The sequence below is a fragment of the Bos mutus genome, chromosome 4 (genome assembly GCF_027580195.1).
Source record: "Bos mutus isolate GX-2022 chromosome 4, NWIPB_WYAK_1.1, whole genome shotgun sequence".
In the NCBI taxonomy this organism is placed as follows: Eukaryota; Metazoa; Chordata; class Mammalia; order Artiodactyla; family Bovidae; genus Bos; species Bos mutus.
In genome coordinates this window covers 106,775,381-106,793,502 of record NC_091620.1, presented here as the reverse complement: position 1 = coordinate 106,793,502, position 18,122 = coordinate 106,775,381, and the positions used below count along the sequence as shown (strand labels likewise).

Sequence of the window (18,122 nt, the reverse complement as noted above, 5' to 3'; positions counted from 1 at the left end):
CATTATTTTTCTAGATCTTTAATGCAGTTTTTTCCATTTATACAGAGCAATTCTTTCTCAGGGCCAAAAGTGATATATGTTGGTAAAATGTCCTTACCTAATTTAAGTAAACCTATTTAAAGCAAAACTTCAGGTGTATAAATGAATCCATTTTCATGGTGACTAATTCACAAATTAGTCCTTTTGAAAAAGGACATTAAGAATGGTACAAACACTGTAATGTTAATGTTATATAAAAAACCAAAATCTGCTTTAGGTAATGTAGTTTCCTAAATTTCTCCCCTTTTAAATTTCTAAGTATCAAAAATTTTCTAAACTACAAATTATTACTCATCAATCTGCTGGTTTTGCTCACATTCAGTGAGTCACTGTGCAATTTACCATCATAATTACTAAACATTACAAGTATCCTTTAGACACATTAATGTTTCACAGCATTTATAAAATAGTAAATAATTAACAATTTAATTCAAAGTATATTTACACATTAATATTTAAAACAAATGGTCCTGTTGATCCCTGCCATAATTTTGACCTGCATAATTTCCAAGTCATTAGAATATTCTTAATAAAAAATACAACTGGTCCTTTAATTAGGTAAGTCAGTTTTATAGACAAGTATACCCATTTGTTAATCACTGCTGGTGATCAGTGAAATAATACTAATAATTATTTCTTTTTTCCCTTTTTCTCTATAGCCTTACAAGAGGTGAGTAAAATTATTTTTAGAATTTTTAATTTTAGACTTTGATTGCCTTGGCCACAGTAGTCGTCTCTGGGGAAAGAAAAGGAAGCTATATTGGTATTGACCAACCTGAATTTCCAAAAAAAATCAAGAGTTAAGGTAGTCCAGCCTTTCTGGTTGCCTTAGCAAGTACCCACCCCAGTTTCCAAAATGGGCGGGGCTACTGAATAAGGCCACCCTAAAACCTACACCCATAAGAAAAGAAGAATAAATAATTCAGTGGAAGGTTGGGTGTTAGCACCAGCTTCCCCGGAGTTAGACTTCATCTAGCTAGAGAATTTTGTCACTCCCTGGAGTCATCTGCAAGATTGTTATGAGCAAATTCTTAGCTCATGAGCTGAATTTGAGGTATAATTATAGATAAGTATATATCTGAGATCTGTACATATTTTTATTGGTAAAATGTAAATTGTACTTTGAAATATTAAGATAATAATAATGTGCAGTATGTATAATTTGTAAGTGTATTTGTATACTACATGGAAATGGGAGCCATTTTTAAATTTATACAGTTTTCCTCATAATAATCTTTTACTTATTCTCTTCTAGGCAACTGCAAGAAAGGTAAGAGTCTAATATTTCTCTGTATCTGAAATGATCAGAGATAACTTAGAGTTTAACTAAACTTATGGTACACTACAGAAGGAATACACCTTGTCAAGATTTTGTGCATATGAATATGCATTAGCTAAACCATAGAATGAAGTAGCTTTGATATGTAAGATAACAAAGTTTTATTATCTTCCAGAGTCATCTCTAATTATATTTATATTATACAACTGGTGACTTACATACTAAAGGAAAAGAAAAGATTTATTTTGTTCTAGAGATGAACTGAGTATCATATTAATTATAGGTAGTAGACAAAAGTTTATTTTAAAAAGCTTTGACTATATAAATATGCTGTTATTGATGTTACAAAATGATAATTTTATCCACAGAAATTATCTTTCTAAAAATAGTGGTTACAATATTGGCCCTAATGCTGGAGACTATAGCCTCCAATCTCCCAGCGTAAAACAAAATTACATGTAATTATAATAAAAACAAAAAACTTTTATCTATTTTATTGTGCTATTTTTATAGCTACTATCTAGTAACATTATGGTTAGATCAGACTCCTGACTAATCATTATCAAGAATGCTTTGCTCATTCACTGGAAATTGCTTAGACATTTATTATTGTGCTGTTTGTATCTTCCTTATAGGGCCCAAGTGGAGATAGAGGACCACGCGGAGAAAGGGTGTGTAATTTTTGAACTATTAAAGAGCTTTGGCCCATATTTTAATAACTACATATTAGAAACTACAGGAGTCTGACAGTTTATAAAAATGTTATGTATCCAGATAATTGCCTACCTTTTAAGCAGATAATGCCTTACAGAAAGTGAATGAGCATTATTCTACATAATCAATATTATTTTTAGGTCAAGATTATCCTTTAAGAAAGCAAACCTATTATAGATAGCCATATTCTTTGCATGGTCTATCTTTCTTTGCTTGAAGTTGACATGTCCAACACATAGATGAGGGAGAGGTGCCTACCCACTACAACATGACCCTTCCCTTTTTCAACATGCTTTGTTTACTTTTCAAGTAAGATCTCTGATGTAGGCTGAATGTAATAGTGAACCAGCAGTCAACAACATGTTTCTGTTTAAATTAATAAATGTATAGGTTAGGCTTGCATTTTTTTCATGGTATTCTTAGATCTTGCTATATTTACGTGGTATCAATATATAAATACCCATACCTTGTAACCATTGAGAAGTGCAGACTTCAATGTATTCCACTCAAGCAATTTATTACAGGTAGGATTATGTCAGTAAATTACTTTAACATAAATAGTATTAATGGTAGGAAAACTGCAGGATTTTCTATACTGTGATGACTATTAATTATCATTTCATCTACTTTTCACACATAACATACTAAAATAATTGAGTAAATTCATCAATCAGAAATTGACCGTCAATATACATAGTATATCTGGAGAAGGAAATGGCAACCCACTCCAGTATTCTCTTGTCTGGAGAATCCCATGGACAGAGGAGCCTGGCGGGCTACAGTCCATGGGCTTGCAGGGTCGGACACGACTGAGCGACTTCACACATACATAGTATATCACTGTGCACTGTTAACCATATGAATTTATAGCTATAAGTTTTAGCTTTATTTGAATACTGGAGCTCCTTTATGCTTCAATAACAAATGGCTGACATAGTCCTCTTCCAAGAGGAACTATCCTGTCTTGTGTCTTCTTTGGACACCAGCTACTAAACCTCCTTCTAAAACAGACCTGTATCAATAGTGACAAATGTGGCAGTTTAAACGTCCACATCACGTGTACCTTCTGACCAACTTCTGACCTTGTCGCATGGATTCTGAGGGCTCCTTTCTGAAGTACAGGTCTCCATGGAGTTTGTCTAACCCTGAGGTAATTCACTTTTTCCATCACAGGGTCCACCAGGCCCACCAGGCAGAGATGGTGATGACGGCATCCCAGGCCCTCCTGGCCCCCCTGGCCCTCCTGGCCCCCCTGGTCTTGGCGGGGTAAGGTGTCTTTAAGTATCGTTAACTTCAGTTTCTTGTACCTGTATTGGAAGAAGACTCATTGGGGGATTTATTTTTAGTGGTTTTGAGGGAGAGTCTGCTATTTGGATATTAGTATAGTATTTTATTTCATTTCTTTGGTTTCTTCATTCAAGATTCTGCTTTGGCACATCTCTTTGTGCGCCCTTGTCAATTACAGGACAGCTCTTTGTGTTCACTGAAGGTGGCTGCAGCCCTCGTGACCATTATTTAATTTGGGAATTTAATATCTTTTATCAATGGGGCACAAATAAGAGGTGTTGCATAATTAAAAAGTTTGATTAGATTGAATTATAAATGAAATCCCTGATCTTAAGCAATTTCACAAACATCCTACTCTTTTTATTCTCCTTGGCTTGAAGTCTGCAGTACCAACATTCAAAGCCATTTTGGGTTTAATTTGCTTGAAACTAATTTGAGAAAAGTACATTTCCCTTTTTCATTAATATCTTCTTTTAGCTTTATGCTTTAACAATGGTATGAGCGCCAAATGGCCTCACTGCAGGAAGAAAAACATATTTGCTTAATTGGTTAGCACTATGAATCAGAAGCCTGATTCTAATACCCAACTATATGCCAGTAAAATAAGACCTTTCTCCCCCAAAGATCTTATTATGATTGCTTATCTACTGAGTGCATTAAAAAGCACCTTCTTTAATAGATCTACCACTATAAGAGAGATCTTTAACAGTAAAGCTATTACTGTGAACTATTTTTTAAAAGTTTAATCTTCCAAGGGGCATTTTAATTTAATTTTGCTCTAAACTTGAATACTCTTTATACTCTTGTTGAAACTACAGCAAGAAAAAGATCCCTTAGTCGTTTTGTATAGTTCCAGAGGAACAGGGCAACAGGTGGAAATGCAAAGTTGTTCTCTTGGTTTCTGCTTTAATTTATCAGGGGCCCCCACTGACTTTTAAAGTTTAGAAAGCTCTCTTCCTCAATGTACAGGTAGAGGGTGGGGACTGAAGTGAGAAGGTTAACAGGGAAGGAAAAGTTTCAAAATAAAGTAGGGAAGTTCCCTATTTCAAACTTGGGGTGGCCCTAAATTTTAAATTCTTAAAATTTTTTAGGAATTTAGCTCAGTAGGGAAGTCTAAATTAAGAATGATGTAAAAAATACTGCTCCCTTTTAAACATCAACAGAAAAATCTTTAAAAGTAGAATGAGAAAAATGAACTATATGGCCAATAGTTATTTTATATATATATTTTTTTTTTTTCTTTTTCTCCCATCTAGAACTTTGCTGCTCAGTTTGATGCAAAAGGAGGTGGCCCTGGACCAATGGTATGTTTATCTCTAATTTTTATCTTAGCCAAAAAATTACTAAATAGGGAATTTACTTTATGTTTAAAGTTCACATAGCCATTTATTTAGCTACTTAGGTTAATAGTACTCAGATCAGATAAAGCAGTAGCTATTTTTGTATTCAAATCTATAAAAATCTAAGCTTAGATAAAGGGGTTCCATTTTCTCTACAAACATGCTTCCTTATGATAGATCAGATATTTATTTCCAAGAAATAATCTCTGGAAATAGTAACCATAATTTAAGCAAACCAATTTAATTTAGAAGAGTGATCACTCTAATTAACTTTCTTATACCCTTTAATATTGCACAGAATTTTAGGCAACCAATAGAGACACAGAACTATTAAGTTCTATGAACTTGCTGGAAAGGATCAGCAAGTTCTAGTCTAGATCAGCAAGTTCTAGTCTAGATCATTCATTTTCTCTGTGTGTGTGTATTAGTCAGTCAGGCGTGTCTGACTCTTTGTGACCGAATGGACTGGGGCCCATCAGGCTCCTCTATCCATGGAATTCTCCAGATAAGATTACTAGAGTGGGTTGCCATTCCCTTCTCCAGGGTATCTTTCCAATCAAGGATCGAACCCAGGTCTCCCGCACTGCAAGTAGAGTCTTTACCATCTGAGTCACCGAGGAAGCTCATTTTCTATTTAGAGAGTTGAAGGTCTTTCCCAAGGACATACATGTGGTTAATGACAGAATGTCAGGCAAGATGTCTGATAGTCAACATCATAGCTTATGTATCTAGTACTTGAATAAAACATTACATCATTCAACAAGTATTTACCAGTTATCTTCGATGAGACCCAAACTCTATTATGCCTTTGGGATACAAACAGTGACTGTGACAGATTCTCACCATCTCTCAAGGAATTAATAACATAGGAAATGTTTCTTTTTATCCATTTTTGATAAAAAATTCTTTTTAAAGTCTGATTAATTATAAATCAGTATAGGAGAGAATATGACTGTGGTGATAAAAGTCTATCTTTTACAAGTAAACCTTCTCACAAGCATTAGTGAGTTTTGTTAGGGAAAAAAAAAACTGATAAGAAAATGCAAAATATATACTCGGATGTATAAAATAGAGGGGAAAATTGCTACAAGTAAAAACATTAAGTTGATTAAACACTGCAGTTTAGTACATAGCCACACATAATTTAGTGATTTTTTAATTAATTATTTGCAAACAAAAGTATTTATCTGCCCAAAGTTGAGATAGTCCTTAAAATATAAATTTTACCTGGACAATGTATACAACGCTCTGTCTTCAAAAGATGTTCTGCCGTAGCTAATAGTCCGCAATAAACTGATACATTGTAAGGGCAAGACAATATTTTCTGTAAATTAAAACTCTCACTTGAGAAGTAATAGGCCTTTAATTGATGATTTCCAATTTCCTGATTTTGCTGGTAATTTAAAGCATTCATAGCTGAAATGAGGAAGTAGACATTTTCTCTTGGCTTTGTTTATATTGGATATTTGAAATTAGCCATTTCAGCTAATGCTGGACATTAAAAGCAGTACCCATATCTCAAGAAGAAGCTAAAAAAAAAAAAAAAACTAACTCATTAATTAAAAAAAAAACAAACACCTACATAAGTCTGGTAAGTTAATATGGATTTCAGATTTCCCTGACTTCGGAACATCTTTCTGGTGGGCAGAAAGCATTATGTTTTACTTTTAAATATCAGTGAAATATAATTTAAGCTTGCACATTGACAGGCATTCACAGATATATGTAATCAACAGATATTTGTTTCACAAACAGACAAGATAGGTAGCAATAAAGCATTAAAATAAATTTCCATGTTGGAAAATCAGTAACTATAAAACCCCAAAGGGTTCTTCTCTGAATTAATGAGTAATCATCCTGTACCTAACAGCCTCCACAAAATAAACTACTTTTTATGGAAATGAAATTGTTGCAAATACATGGAAAAATGAATAAATATAATTAAAAATTCATGGTGTCAAGGAAAATTATTTTTTAATATACCCCTGAAAATGTTATTTTGATTGAATAGTGACAGTGTTTCTTTTAACATGGAAGCAATTTCTAAAACCAAAAAAAAAATAATTCTTATAATTAAAATGATGTGTTTTTAAAAAAATCCGTATTGTTTCACTCTGGGCATTAATACAGTGGGGCAGACTTGACTGCAGAGTCCCCATAGACAAGTTATCTGAGGCTTGTTTGTGCAGTATTTTCAGCATTAGAGGCACGGCCCCTACAGAAGAAATTGCATGGGCCTTGCAAAGGGGGCTCACAGGCGTATGCAGCTCCCAAACCAGCGACGCTTGGTCTGAATCTGTGTGCTACAGAATGAAGAACCAAGGGGAGAACAGTCCGCTGCCATTTGGGCCATATTTTCAATAATGATAACATATAATAGATTCTTCCAGTAGGACATTTCAATAGTATTTTATTTTTCCTTCACCCCTTACTACAACCACTCTTGTTTGACATTTTCAGCAGCCACTAATAGCTTTTAATGGAGCCTTAAGATTATAACAAAGATTACAACATAAGATTATTAAACAAAAGATTATAACCTCCCTCTAATCATTAAGAAAGAGTTTCTATCCTTTGCAATTTATGCCCCTTGTGGCAAGAAAAACACCAGTTTCCTAGCTAGGTATGATATGAGGAGATGACATATGATCAAGGAAATCCAGATGGAAATGCTTCACTGGCTGAATGCACGGTAGTTGTATATTCTGTACCATCCAAAGACCGAGTCACTTCATTTCATTAGAAGAATCTCAGTATGCCCAATTACACACGAATTTAAGGAACTGGTGGCCACGCCATCTAACCAAGTTATGGTCTAGATTAGGAGAAGAGGTGAAAGCAAAGGCAGAGAAACAGTGGAAGGAACTTGGGTCAGTAAATGCTTCCTTGGGAGGGACAAAAACTTACGAAATGAAACCAGGACAGTTCTGTTCATTGGTGCATCACAGACTGTGGCACTGCCGAGCTCGTCCTGTCTAATCCACCCCGAAGCCAGGATGACTCGCCAGTGCTAACTGTGTCTGTCCTCTTCACAGGGGCTGATGGGACCTCGCGGCCCTCCTGGGGCCTCTGGAGCCCCTGTAAGTACTGGGAGCCTGTACTCTATCTTATGTAAAGAAGACAGAATTACATAAAGGCTTGGAGTGTGACTTACTGTGTTTCTTGTAGGGCCCTCAAGGTTTCCAGGGACCTCCGGGTGAGCCTGGTGAACCTGGTCAGACTGTGAGTACTTTTCCCCCTGTGTGATAAGTATTTTTTTCAAGAGGTTTATTAATATAGCATTAACAAAATGAGGGGTCTTCTGTTTTCCCAGGGTCCTGCTGGTGCTCGTGGCCCACCTGGCCCTCCTGGCAAGGCTGGTGAGGATGTAAGTATTTACTCGTAAGCATTTCTAAGTGTGCCATTTAAATACTCCTGCCTCAAATAGAATTTCTAGATTCAAATGAAGTATTCTGCCAAAAGCTGAATATGCCTGATGTAATTCTCCCCATATGGAAAATAATATTTTAATGAAATAATGATTAATTTTCTTGCATTTAAGGAAATATCATTGTTAATTAGATACGTATCTGGATCCACTTTTTTATATAATGCGTCTTTCCCCCGGTTGTAAAAACCAAGATGTCCCCACTTTGATCTGATAGCTTACTAAGAAAAGGTTGACCCTGTGATGCTTTGATGTTTTAGGGTCACCCTGGAAAACCTGGACGACCTGGTGAGAGAGGGGTTGTTGGACCACAGGTAAGATTCTTTTTTTATAACAGCATTTAGTCCAAACATCGGAGGTATCTCATGTATAAAATAGTTGCTAAAACTAGAATCAGACGAAGTGGCAATGTAGATGTCGTACTTATGACACTCACTGGGGGCATCCAACAAATAAAGGAGCCTAGTTAAGAATGCATAGTTTTTATTAATGCTGATAATGTAACAGTAATGACAGTAAGCCTACTGTAAACAACTAAATTGTGGGTTCTCAGAGTATCATAGGATTAGTTACTCAAATTATAGCATCTTAATCACCTCTCTGTGCTTACACATAGCATCTTAATCACCTCTCTGTGCTTACACATATGCTAGTCTTTGATTCCAAGCTTGGACTTTGATGAGAAGAAACACTTTGGAAGGAAGAAATCAGGATCTTTTTATTTAGGATAAAAATGTCATCTGTCATCTGTGTTTCTTTTTAGGGTGCTCGTGGCTTTCCTGGAACTCCTGGACTCCCTGGCTTCAAGGGCATTAGGGTGAGCACCGTCTTTACCCACAAAAGAGAAAATGTTGATTACTTTTAGTAAACCCCTCAGGTACCTTTAAACTTCTGGATAACACATATTGGTTCCAAATTCCTGGAATTTGCCCAAGTGGAGAGAGAGTTAAAGAGTAAGGTGGCCAGAAAGTAAAGTGGAATGTAGCTTTTTTTTTTTTTTTTAAGTCTGTTCATAGCTTCCAAGAAATGAGGATCCTACAGAGAAAACTGTATAAAACGGGTGCAACTTAAGAGGCATTTAAAGTCGTCCGAAGATCATAAAATGATTAATGATGGAAAGTACGTGAGAGAGCATCTAGTTCTTCATGCTTCTCTTTCAAGTGAGGGAGGTTTAGTGACTTAGCTAGGGCAACAGAGGGAGTTTGTCGGGGGCTGGGGCACTGGGACTTCTTATTCTCCTGAAGCAGTCACAAGGTTCTTAGAGAAACAGTGACTGCGAAGATAAAAGATGTTTGAGTTGACCGATCACTGTAATGAAATAGCATTTTAATAATGAGGATTTGCCTTTCAGGGTCACAATGGTCTGGATGGATTGAAGGGACAGCCTGGTGCTCCAGGTGTGAAGGTAAATACTAAATCAGAAGTCCTGTTTTTAAAACGATTGTCATTTCCTATCACCATCAAACAAATATGTTTTACTGAAGGCTACTCATATTCATAAGTATATCTGATTTCCTCCTCAATACTTTAAATCCCTCAATGGTCAGGACTATGGGATTCTATAACAAAAGGCCAATTATTAATAATATTCATTTAATTTAATACCTATTAAATGATTGAGATAAAAATAATGTCAATAGTTTCTTCCTCCATTTCCTTTCCTCCTGTAATTTCAGTTGTTCTCTGCAGCCAAAATAAAAGTAAATAAACATATAATCAGATATTAGAACACTGTGTTATTTTAAACTGTAAATTCCCCTTTGCCATGCACTAATTAGATAGGTACATTCATGTCACAATACACTTTTCAACCTCTTTCCTGTGATTTATCTGCGCACACTCAAAAAAATTTTAATTAGGTAATTAAAGTCTCAGAAGTGTGTTATCTCTCGGCTGGGCTCTTCTCTGACAGCGTTTTCAACTATAAAATGTTCTCTCTCCTATTAAGGAGATAATGTGATATTAAAGTGAATACCAACGTAATTACAAATTAATGAGTAACGAATACTAGTGGGACCAGAAATGAACATGAATATGGAGAATATGTTCTAACTTTGCAGCTGCCACACAAATGGATAAGGTCAAACTTAGCCTCCCTGGAGCCTAAGATAATAGCTCCGACTACTAATCACAGCACCATCAAATGCTAGGGCTGCGAGGAGCCTTGGAGACGCTCTCATTTTGCAGATGAGGGAAACTGAGGCTTAAAGAGAGTGAGTGACTTGCCCAAAGTCACACATCTAGTAGAAGGGCACAGGCTAGAATTCCTGACTCCCACTCTAGGGCTTACTCACAAAGAACACACTTCAGATAAAAATCCTAGAAATGAAGCCTCTTAAATGGTCTCACAGACCAGGTTTCTTCTATATCTAAATTAGATTATCTTGAAGGAAAGTTCCTTTTCACGTGCCATAGTATTAAATTACCACCACCACCACCACCACCATGGTTTTTACTCAAGAATGTAGCTTGGAAATAATACAGCTCTATAAAATATTAGGAAACTTCAGATTTTCATGCATATTTTATAAAAGTAAAAATATTATGTTCAAAATAACTTTAAAGAGGGTAAATGTGTTGCAAGCAATTTACCGTATTGTCTCTTTTTATGTTATCGTTCTAATATATAAGCCTCGTCTAAATGATATCCAAAATCTAAGGGGAAAACTGGGGAAAGGGTAAATAACACACGACCACGTCTCCCTAATACTGTGGTATCTTATATTATCTAAATAAAAACCCATATTTTATAAATTTTTAAAACTTACGTGATTGGCATAATTGAGAAACAGTCTATGTAAGAAATGTGACATGAATACATGAATGGTTGAAACTGAAGTGATGGTGTAAAAATTACCCAATCAGAAAAAAGTAATATACATATATAATGAATAAAAACTCAATCCTTCTTTTCCATGTAGGGTGAACCTGGTGCCCCTGGTGAAAATGGAACTCCAGGTCAAACGGTAAGTATTGATTACTTTACTGTAAATAAAAAATGTGTACACTCTTTGCAAGCTGGAACTTCTTTAATGTTTTTGCTAATTACCATTTCCCTTGGCATTGTATTCTTTGATATTTTTCTAATAGGCTTCTGCCTAGTTAATTGAAATCCATTACCTTTTAGTTGGAATTAGAACAAGACCTATTTATTTCCAGTGGATTCTTGCACGTTAGAAATTGGAAAAAAGCAAATGACGCCTGTGACTTTTCCCTGAATTAGCAATTCTGGATTTCATTGGAAATATTTCTGCTTCTAGGGAGCCCGTGGTCTTCCTGGTGAGAGAGGACGCGTTGGTGCCCCTGGCCCAGCTGTGAGTGCTTCCAGTTTGGTTCTTTTTTATTCTTTCTTAAAAGCTTCTAATATATGCCATTTAACTTTGCACTTGACTTTTTTTCCTCTCTTTTCTTCATAGGGTGCCCGTGGAAGTGATGGAAGTGTGGGTCCTGTGGGCCCTGCTGTAAGTTTTGACACTGAAGAATTTGGAAGGATTGGGAGCGTGGGATGGAGCTGTCTTCTTTATTAATTCCTTGTGAAATAACGCCATTTTAGACACCTTACCAAATGTTCTCTGAAGGGTCTGTTTATAAGAACTACTATCCTCGAGGCTTGTAGTTGATATGTAAAATAAAATCTACCTCACCTGGGATTCTTGGAATGTCTTCCCTCTGATAATATACCATTGACAACAGACTGGCTGTCAGTTTGCTCTTGGCCAACGTTAACTGTGGCCACACCACTCTAAGCCGCTTCAGTCTTCTCTCAATGTTTTGTGAATTTACTGGGAGGAAACTTCTCAGCACCGTCTCCTGTGATTTCAGGGTCCCATTGGGTCTGCTGGCCCTCCAGGCTTCCCAGGTGCTCCTGGCCCCAAGGTAAGAACGCCGGTGACCACTGTCGTTACCTGAAAACTTTTTATTGTGACGTGAAAGAAAGGGACTATGTTTGCAGGTAGCTGGTTACAGAAGAGCAGCTTAATTAGTCCTTCCTTCAAACTGGATACAGAACAGCTGGTTTTCTCTCTCTAAACCTGAAATAGATTATCTTTCTGTACTCTGAGCACAGTGGGCATAGATAAAGATGGTGGCATGGAAACTGACTCCATGGGGCTCCTCTGGCGTACTCTCTCAGACGAGCTGGAACTGACTAGTTAAGAACCAGAGTCTCTACCAAGAGAGACAGACGTAGATAGCAGATAGCAGATAGCCAAGATGGTCAAACCGGGCCAGGAAAATAGAAATGCAAACCCACAACTGTGGTGCATGCTCAGTCACTCAGTTGTGTCCAGCTCTTCACGACCCCTGCCTGCCAGGCTCCTCTGTTCTTGGAATTATCTGTGGTACCAGACCTCATAAGGGAAATTATTGCAATTCTGAAGAAATGTCATGAAACTTGGTGACCTAAAAGCAGAGATTTGCTGTCTCATTTTTTGCTGACTAATGCCTCGGTGTCTATTCCTGCTTTTAGGGTGAACTTGGACCTGTTGGTAACCCTGGCCCTGCTGGTCCCGCGGGTCCCCGTGGTGAAGTGGGTCTCCCAGGCCTTTCTGGCCCTGTCGGACCTCCTGTAAGTAGCCAGTGTTGTTAATCTAACCGAGCAGGAGGAAGGAAACGAAAGGAGTGAAGGCAGGATCATAGAACGGAAATACTCCTCTGAACCGTATCCTTCTCCCTTCTTTTCCTTACAGGGAAACCCCGGAGCCAATGGGCTTCCTGGCGCTAAGGGTGCTGCTGTGAGTATACGGCTAAAGCGCGCCGCTGTGGCTGTCAGTGTGTTTAATGGGCGCTGTCTCTCATTGTCTCGTGATGGACCTTGCTGCCTTTCTTCCCCAGGGCCTTCCCGGTGTTGCTGGGGCTCCCGGCCTCCCTGGACCCCGGGGTATTCCTGGCCCTGTTGGCGCTTCTGGTGCTACTGGCGCCAGAGGACTTGTTGTAAGTGGTCGTGGCTGATGCTCCCCTCATTCTGAAATGCCGTCCCTACCATCCTTTCATCCCCGTCTAGACTTCCACTTGCCTTCTAATCATTCTCTTTCTTCACCAGCATTTTTAATTTGTATTTTTCCTATAAGTTCAGGCACCTGTATGTGTACCGTCTCCCCGCCTCTCTCTCTCTCACACACACACACACTGTGTGTCCCCTCTCTCTCTCTCTCTCTCACACACACACACACACGCAGACACACCCACCCCTCCTGTTCTCCTGGAACATCACCCAGAGGTCAGGGAGGCACATCTCTGTGGTACCCGTCTCATCCTCTCAAGTCAAGACTATTCCCCTGTAGGCCGTTCACATGTGAACTGAGCGTATTTCATAGAGAACTAAAGCTCGCGTCACCTTGACTCGTGAGCAGTCCCTGATGTTTGTCTCCCAGAAGATTGTGACAGATGTCTGTCATTTGACCACTGTTTTGTATCGGACCCTAGGGTGAGCCCGGCCCAGCTGGTTCGAAAGGAGAGAGCGGCAACAAGGGAGAGCCTGTGAGTAGTTCTGTAGTCACAGTTTTAAGTAATTACTACTTTTTCAATCCAAAAAGTAATACTGTTGTTTTTAAGTTATTGCTTTTTCTCTAGCTGGATGTAAAGACAATTTTTATTTTCCTGTGTTTCCTTTTTTTTTTTAAATTAAATAGGGTGCTGTTGGGCAGCCAGGTCCTCCTGGCCCCAGTGGTGAAGAAGGAAAGAGAGGCTCCACTGGAGAAATCGGACCCGCTGGCCCCCCAGGACCTCCTGGGCTGAGGGTAGGTTCCAAACACTCTTGACACCCAGACACGCCAGAGGCACTCCTTCACTGGGAATTGGTTAGAATTACCAAGTGCATTTTCTAGATGAAGGAGGCATCTGCTTTCCATCTGCTGTCTTAAATCACTGACTCTCAATTTGATATGTTATAAAATTGGTCTGGAAACAGGGTTGACCTACTTTTTCAGAATGCTTCTCCCACACATTCCTTTGGGGTTTGGAGGAAGTTTTTTGGCTTGGTTTGTTATTGTATCCCCCGCTGAAGGGCATCAAGATTTCTTGCATGCGTGCCATGTTTCAATAAATTCTGTTCTACCTAATGGAAGAATTTTCTCTGATTTTCTTCTGTGTTTTGTGTACTTTCTTACAGGGAAATCCTGGCTCCCGTGGTCTACCTGGAGCTGACGGCAGAGCTGGTGTCATGGTAAGTTGTCCATTATTCATATCCTGGAAAGGAACTTGATGCTTCTGGTGGTGGGTATGACACTGGCTTTAACAAGCTCCCCTCCCTCTTCTTTTAAATAGGGTCCTGCTGGTAGCCGTGGTGCAACTGGCCCTGCTGGTGTGCGAGGTCCCAATGGAGATTCTGGTCGCCCTGGAGAGCCTGGCCTCATGGGACCCCGAGTAAGTTTCAGATTGATTCTGAGAAAGTCACACCTGGCACTGTTTCCTTTTTTAAAGGGATGATTAATATTTGAAGACAACAATAACTTTTAAAAAACCAAAAGTTAATTTGTTAGTAAACTTGCTGACAGTCCTTTTTTTAATTTAACTTTATCAAAGCCAAGTAGATATTTTGACGAATTTAGTTAGTTCATAAATGTCCTATTTATTACTTGATACAATGGCTGTGAGGTTTTTGGAAGAATAGATTTATTTTAATATATCCAAATTAGGTTGGTTCTCCTATCAGCATGAATCTTTTATCTCAATTTGTGAGTTTTATATAAGGTGTTCACGAAATGTATTAGGACTATACATTATCAGGTTATTACATTCATAAGTGAGTCATTTTTCTAGCAATCACAAAGTGCTATAATGTATTCAGCATCACACTAGCCATGGAGAAATGACCTTTGGAGCCGTAGACGCTCTAATCCATAGCAATAGAGTAATTTTTTGCCTCCATTATCTCTTATGGATGGGTATCAACTGTAATTGTACCATAAATAAGTAATAAAGACACCAAACATAGCAATAAAAAAAATCCACTTTGAAAACTGCTTACTAAAAGTATTTGTTTTTCTATTACAAGATAGAAAAACATATACGTTTTGCCCATATGGTGTTGTTCAACAGTTTCTTGAGATATCTTTAAATGGGTCAGTTGCACGAAAATTCAATAAAAGGAAAGGCATTTAAAATAGAATGAAGAAAGTTTTCAGAGCTTTTTCATACCTCCTGGCTAGGGCTGATATCCCTAATTTTTGCCCTAAGGCAACAAACAAAAATTGGGAGAAAAGTGCTTTTGTGACATTTCAATTCATTGGAACCGTGAGTAGATGTGTGAAAGTGCCAATAGGAAGGCATCCTCATTTGTTTTACAGGGTTTCCCAGGTTCCCCTGGAAATATCGGCCCAGCTGGTAAAGAAGGTCCTGTGGTGAGTATCACTTATATTTTCAAGGACACTTATTGCACCCTTATCAAGTCTATTCTGTAGCTTATTTACACATGAAGACGTTTATACTGAAAATAAGTATCAGCCACACATATGTCTGGGAATGCAAAGTAATAGATTGTAATTACAGAGTCCAAATGAGCACAGGAGGCAAAAGGAAAAAGAAACAGGGCAGGGAAAATGGAAGAGGGTGATAAGGTTTGGAAAAGAAGGAGAAGGGAGGGATTGTGTACAGAGGAGATTGACTTGGGTGCGTGTGTACTGACATCCTATTTGGAAAAGGAAAATGGATTCATGACATCTTCTAGAAGAAGTTCTATGCATTCAGAAGATGATTCTTTTCATCCCATGGCAGAATCATAAGCTTGAGGTTGTGAGATCCTGTAGATGCTGAGTGAACACTAAATAAACTCTGGTTTCAGGGTCTCCCTGGTATTGACGGCAGACCTGGACCCATTGGCCCAGCGGGAGCAAGAGGAGAGCCTGGCAACATTGGATTCCCTGGACCCAAAGGCCCCAGTGTAAGAATCACCACCACCTCCTCTCCCTCAGCACTTCTTTGCGTCACATTTCATCAAAACTCTCATTTCTCTCTGGCATCAGTCCCCTCTACCTCAAGGGGTCCCTTTCAACACAAGAAAACTGTAACTTACCACTTAGCACATTAAAAGTTGACCTCCAGTATGTCATTGTGAAAACTCACATCCTGAGTTGCTTACGTCTGCGGACACAGCTGGACTTTATTGTAATCTAGATCTGCACAATGATGGGTCGTGCCTTAGATAACAGAATTCAAGGATGAGGAAGCTAAAAAAAAAAACCAAGATATTCATATTTCAGAATTGTCATGGTTAATTTGACATTAAATGTATGTTTTTTAAATGTTTATTATAGGGTGATCCTGGCAAAGCTGGTGAAAAAGGTCATGCTGGTCTTGCTGGTGCTCGGGTAGGTGTTCATTTCTGTGTGACTCTATCCACGTGGTATTTATTCACACAGGATACACTCCTTGGAAAAGACCCTGATGGCAGGACAGGTTGACGGCAGAGGAGAAGGGGGTGACAGAGGATGAGATGGTTGGATGGCATCACTGACTCAATGGACATGAGTTTGAGCAAGCTCTGGGAGATAGTGAAGGACAGGGAGGCCTGGCGTGCTGCAGTGCATGGGGGTCACGAAGACTTGGACATGACTGAACAACTGAACGACCACAACACATCTTTGAGGCCATTACATCACTTTCTTTCTACAGTGGTACCCCCAAGGTTCCTTTTACAATCAAACAATGTCTTTTCTCTTTAACCACACTTAGAAGGCAGTGAGCTATAGAACAAATCAGAATGTATACTAAGTCAAAAATATTTATGGATGCTTTTGGCTTTTATTTAATTCATTTTGTGATTTAAAAGCTATGAATATGCTAGTAGCATTCTCTAGCCCTTCATCCATGGATTTCCCATAAGCCATATCAAAAAGTCAGTAGGCAGTATTTGGGCCTTGGTTGGGGACCCACAATATATTTAACTCATGCAAAAATGTCAAGCTTTGTTTTGAGGAAGTCACACGTGCTTTAGGGAACCTTATATCGTCTGACTCAGGAGTGACTGACACTGAGCCTTTCTGCTAAACATTTTAGGGCGCTCCAGGTCCCGATGGCAACAACGGTGCTCAGGGACCCCCTGGACTACAGGTGAGTATTCTCCCACTCTTGTCCTATTCTGCCCTAAAATGAATCTAATCCCGCAAAAATGGCCATTTCTGTTTCTTCTCCAGTCTGAAAGTTATGTAGCTAGAAAGCAAGGGTGGCATGTGCCTCTATGTAATCTTTCCTATCACTTTCAGGGTGTCCAAGGTGGAAAAGGTGAACAGGGTCCTGCTGGTCCTCCAGGCTTCCAGGTAAGTCAGCTAAAACATTCAGACTAGGGGTCCGTATGATTACTTTGGTCAGACTGTCCAGTGGTAAATCATTACACCACTCTCCCCTACCACACAGAACATGATTTCAGAACTGAAGCAAATAGATGGCGAGTGAGAAGCTGCTCACAGCTTCTCTGTGTAACACAGGGACCCCCCAGTCTGGTGCTCTGTCATGACCTAGAGGGGTGGGATTGGGGTGGGAGAGGCAGGGTGGCTCAAGGGGGAGAAGACTTGTGTATACTTATGGCTGATTTACAATGTTGGCAGGAACCAACACAGCACTGTAAAGCAATTCTCCAATTAAAAAATTTTTAAAAGAACTGAAGCAAAGAAGGGTACATGTTTTTCAAGGCAAACTTTTCTGTAATCCCTTCATAACAGTTATGAAGGGATTACAATATGGTTAGTGATCATATTGATATTAGATAGTTCCCCCCAAAACCAATTATTAGACAATCCCCCAAATATAGTCATAAAGATGGAGGTTTGTATTTTTTTCATCTAGGGTCTGCCTGGCCCTGCAGGCACAGCTGGTGAAGCTGGCAAACCAGGAGAAAGGGTGAGTAAAACAAGTGATCATAAATTTGCCTAAACTTGGGACTTTTCCTCTGTTTAATATCCTACTGCAGTGCAATTATGACATACAAAAGGAAACTTCATATTTCATATGTTAATGATAGTGTTCCACGTATGTTGGTACTGTTGGAGAGAATGAGCCAAGTTACTCATTTTCATTCAAATTACTTTGTTTTAAGGATTGA

The 18,122-nt window shown here is 38.6% G+C and overlaps 1 protein-coding gene across 1 annotated transcript in view; it reads left to right on the top strand.

Moving 5' to 3' along the window:
- Window positions 1-18,122, top strand: part of COL1A2 (collagen type I alpha 2 chain) — a 36,678-nt gene that overhangs the window by 2,000 nt on the left and 16,556 nt on the right. The window contains exons 2-29 of the mRNA XM_005909695.3: window positions 699-709; window positions 1,295-1,309; window positions 1,954-1,989; window positions 3,206-3,298; window positions 4,576-4,623; window positions 7,695-7,739; window positions 7,828-7,881; window positions 7,973-8,026; window positions 8,347-8,400; window positions 8,850-8,903; window positions 9,438-9,491; window positions 11,008-11,052; window positions 11,347-11,400; window positions 11,503-11,547; window positions 11,909-11,962; window positions 12,555-12,653; window positions 12,775-12,819; window positions 12,920-13,018; window positions 13,511-13,564; window positions 13,717-13,824; window positions 14,196-14,249; window positions 14,351-14,449; window positions 15,373-15,426; window positions 15,867-15,965; window positions 16,339-16,392; window positions 17,081-17,134; window positions 17,287-17,340; window positions 17,867-17,920. Coding sequence (XP_005909757.1) covers window positions 699-709; window positions 1,295-1,309; window positions 1,954-1,989; window positions 3,206-3,298; window positions 4,576-4,623; window positions 7,695-7,739; window positions 7,828-7,881; window positions 7,973-8,026; window positions 8,347-8,400; window positions 8,850-8,903; window positions 9,438-9,491; window positions 11,008-11,052; window positions 11,347-11,400; window positions 11,503-11,547; window positions 11,909-11,962; window positions 12,555-12,653; window positions 12,775-12,819; window positions 12,920-13,018; window positions 13,511-13,564; window positions 13,717-13,824; window positions 14,196-14,249; window positions 14,351-14,449; window positions 15,373-15,426; window positions 15,867-15,965; window positions 16,339-16,392; window positions 17,081-17,134; window positions 17,287-17,340; window positions 17,867-17,920 — 1,643 coding nt within the window. The remainder of the gene's footprint in view (window positions 1-698; window positions 710-1,294; window positions 1,310-1,953; window positions 1,990-3,205; window positions 3,299-4,575; window positions 4,624-7,694; window positions 7,740-7,827; window positions 7,882-7,972; window positions 8,027-8,346; window positions 8,401-8,849; window positions 8,904-9,437; window positions 9,492-11,007; window positions 11,053-11,346; window positions 11,401-11,502; window positions 11,548-11,908; window positions 11,963-12,554; window positions 12,654-12,774; window positions 12,820-12,919; window positions 13,019-13,510; window positions 13,565-13,716; window positions 13,825-14,195; window positions 14,250-14,350; window positions 14,450-15,372; window positions 15,427-15,866; window positions 15,966-16,338; window positions 16,393-17,080; window positions 17,135-17,286; window positions 17,341-17,866; window positions 17,921-18,122) is intronic.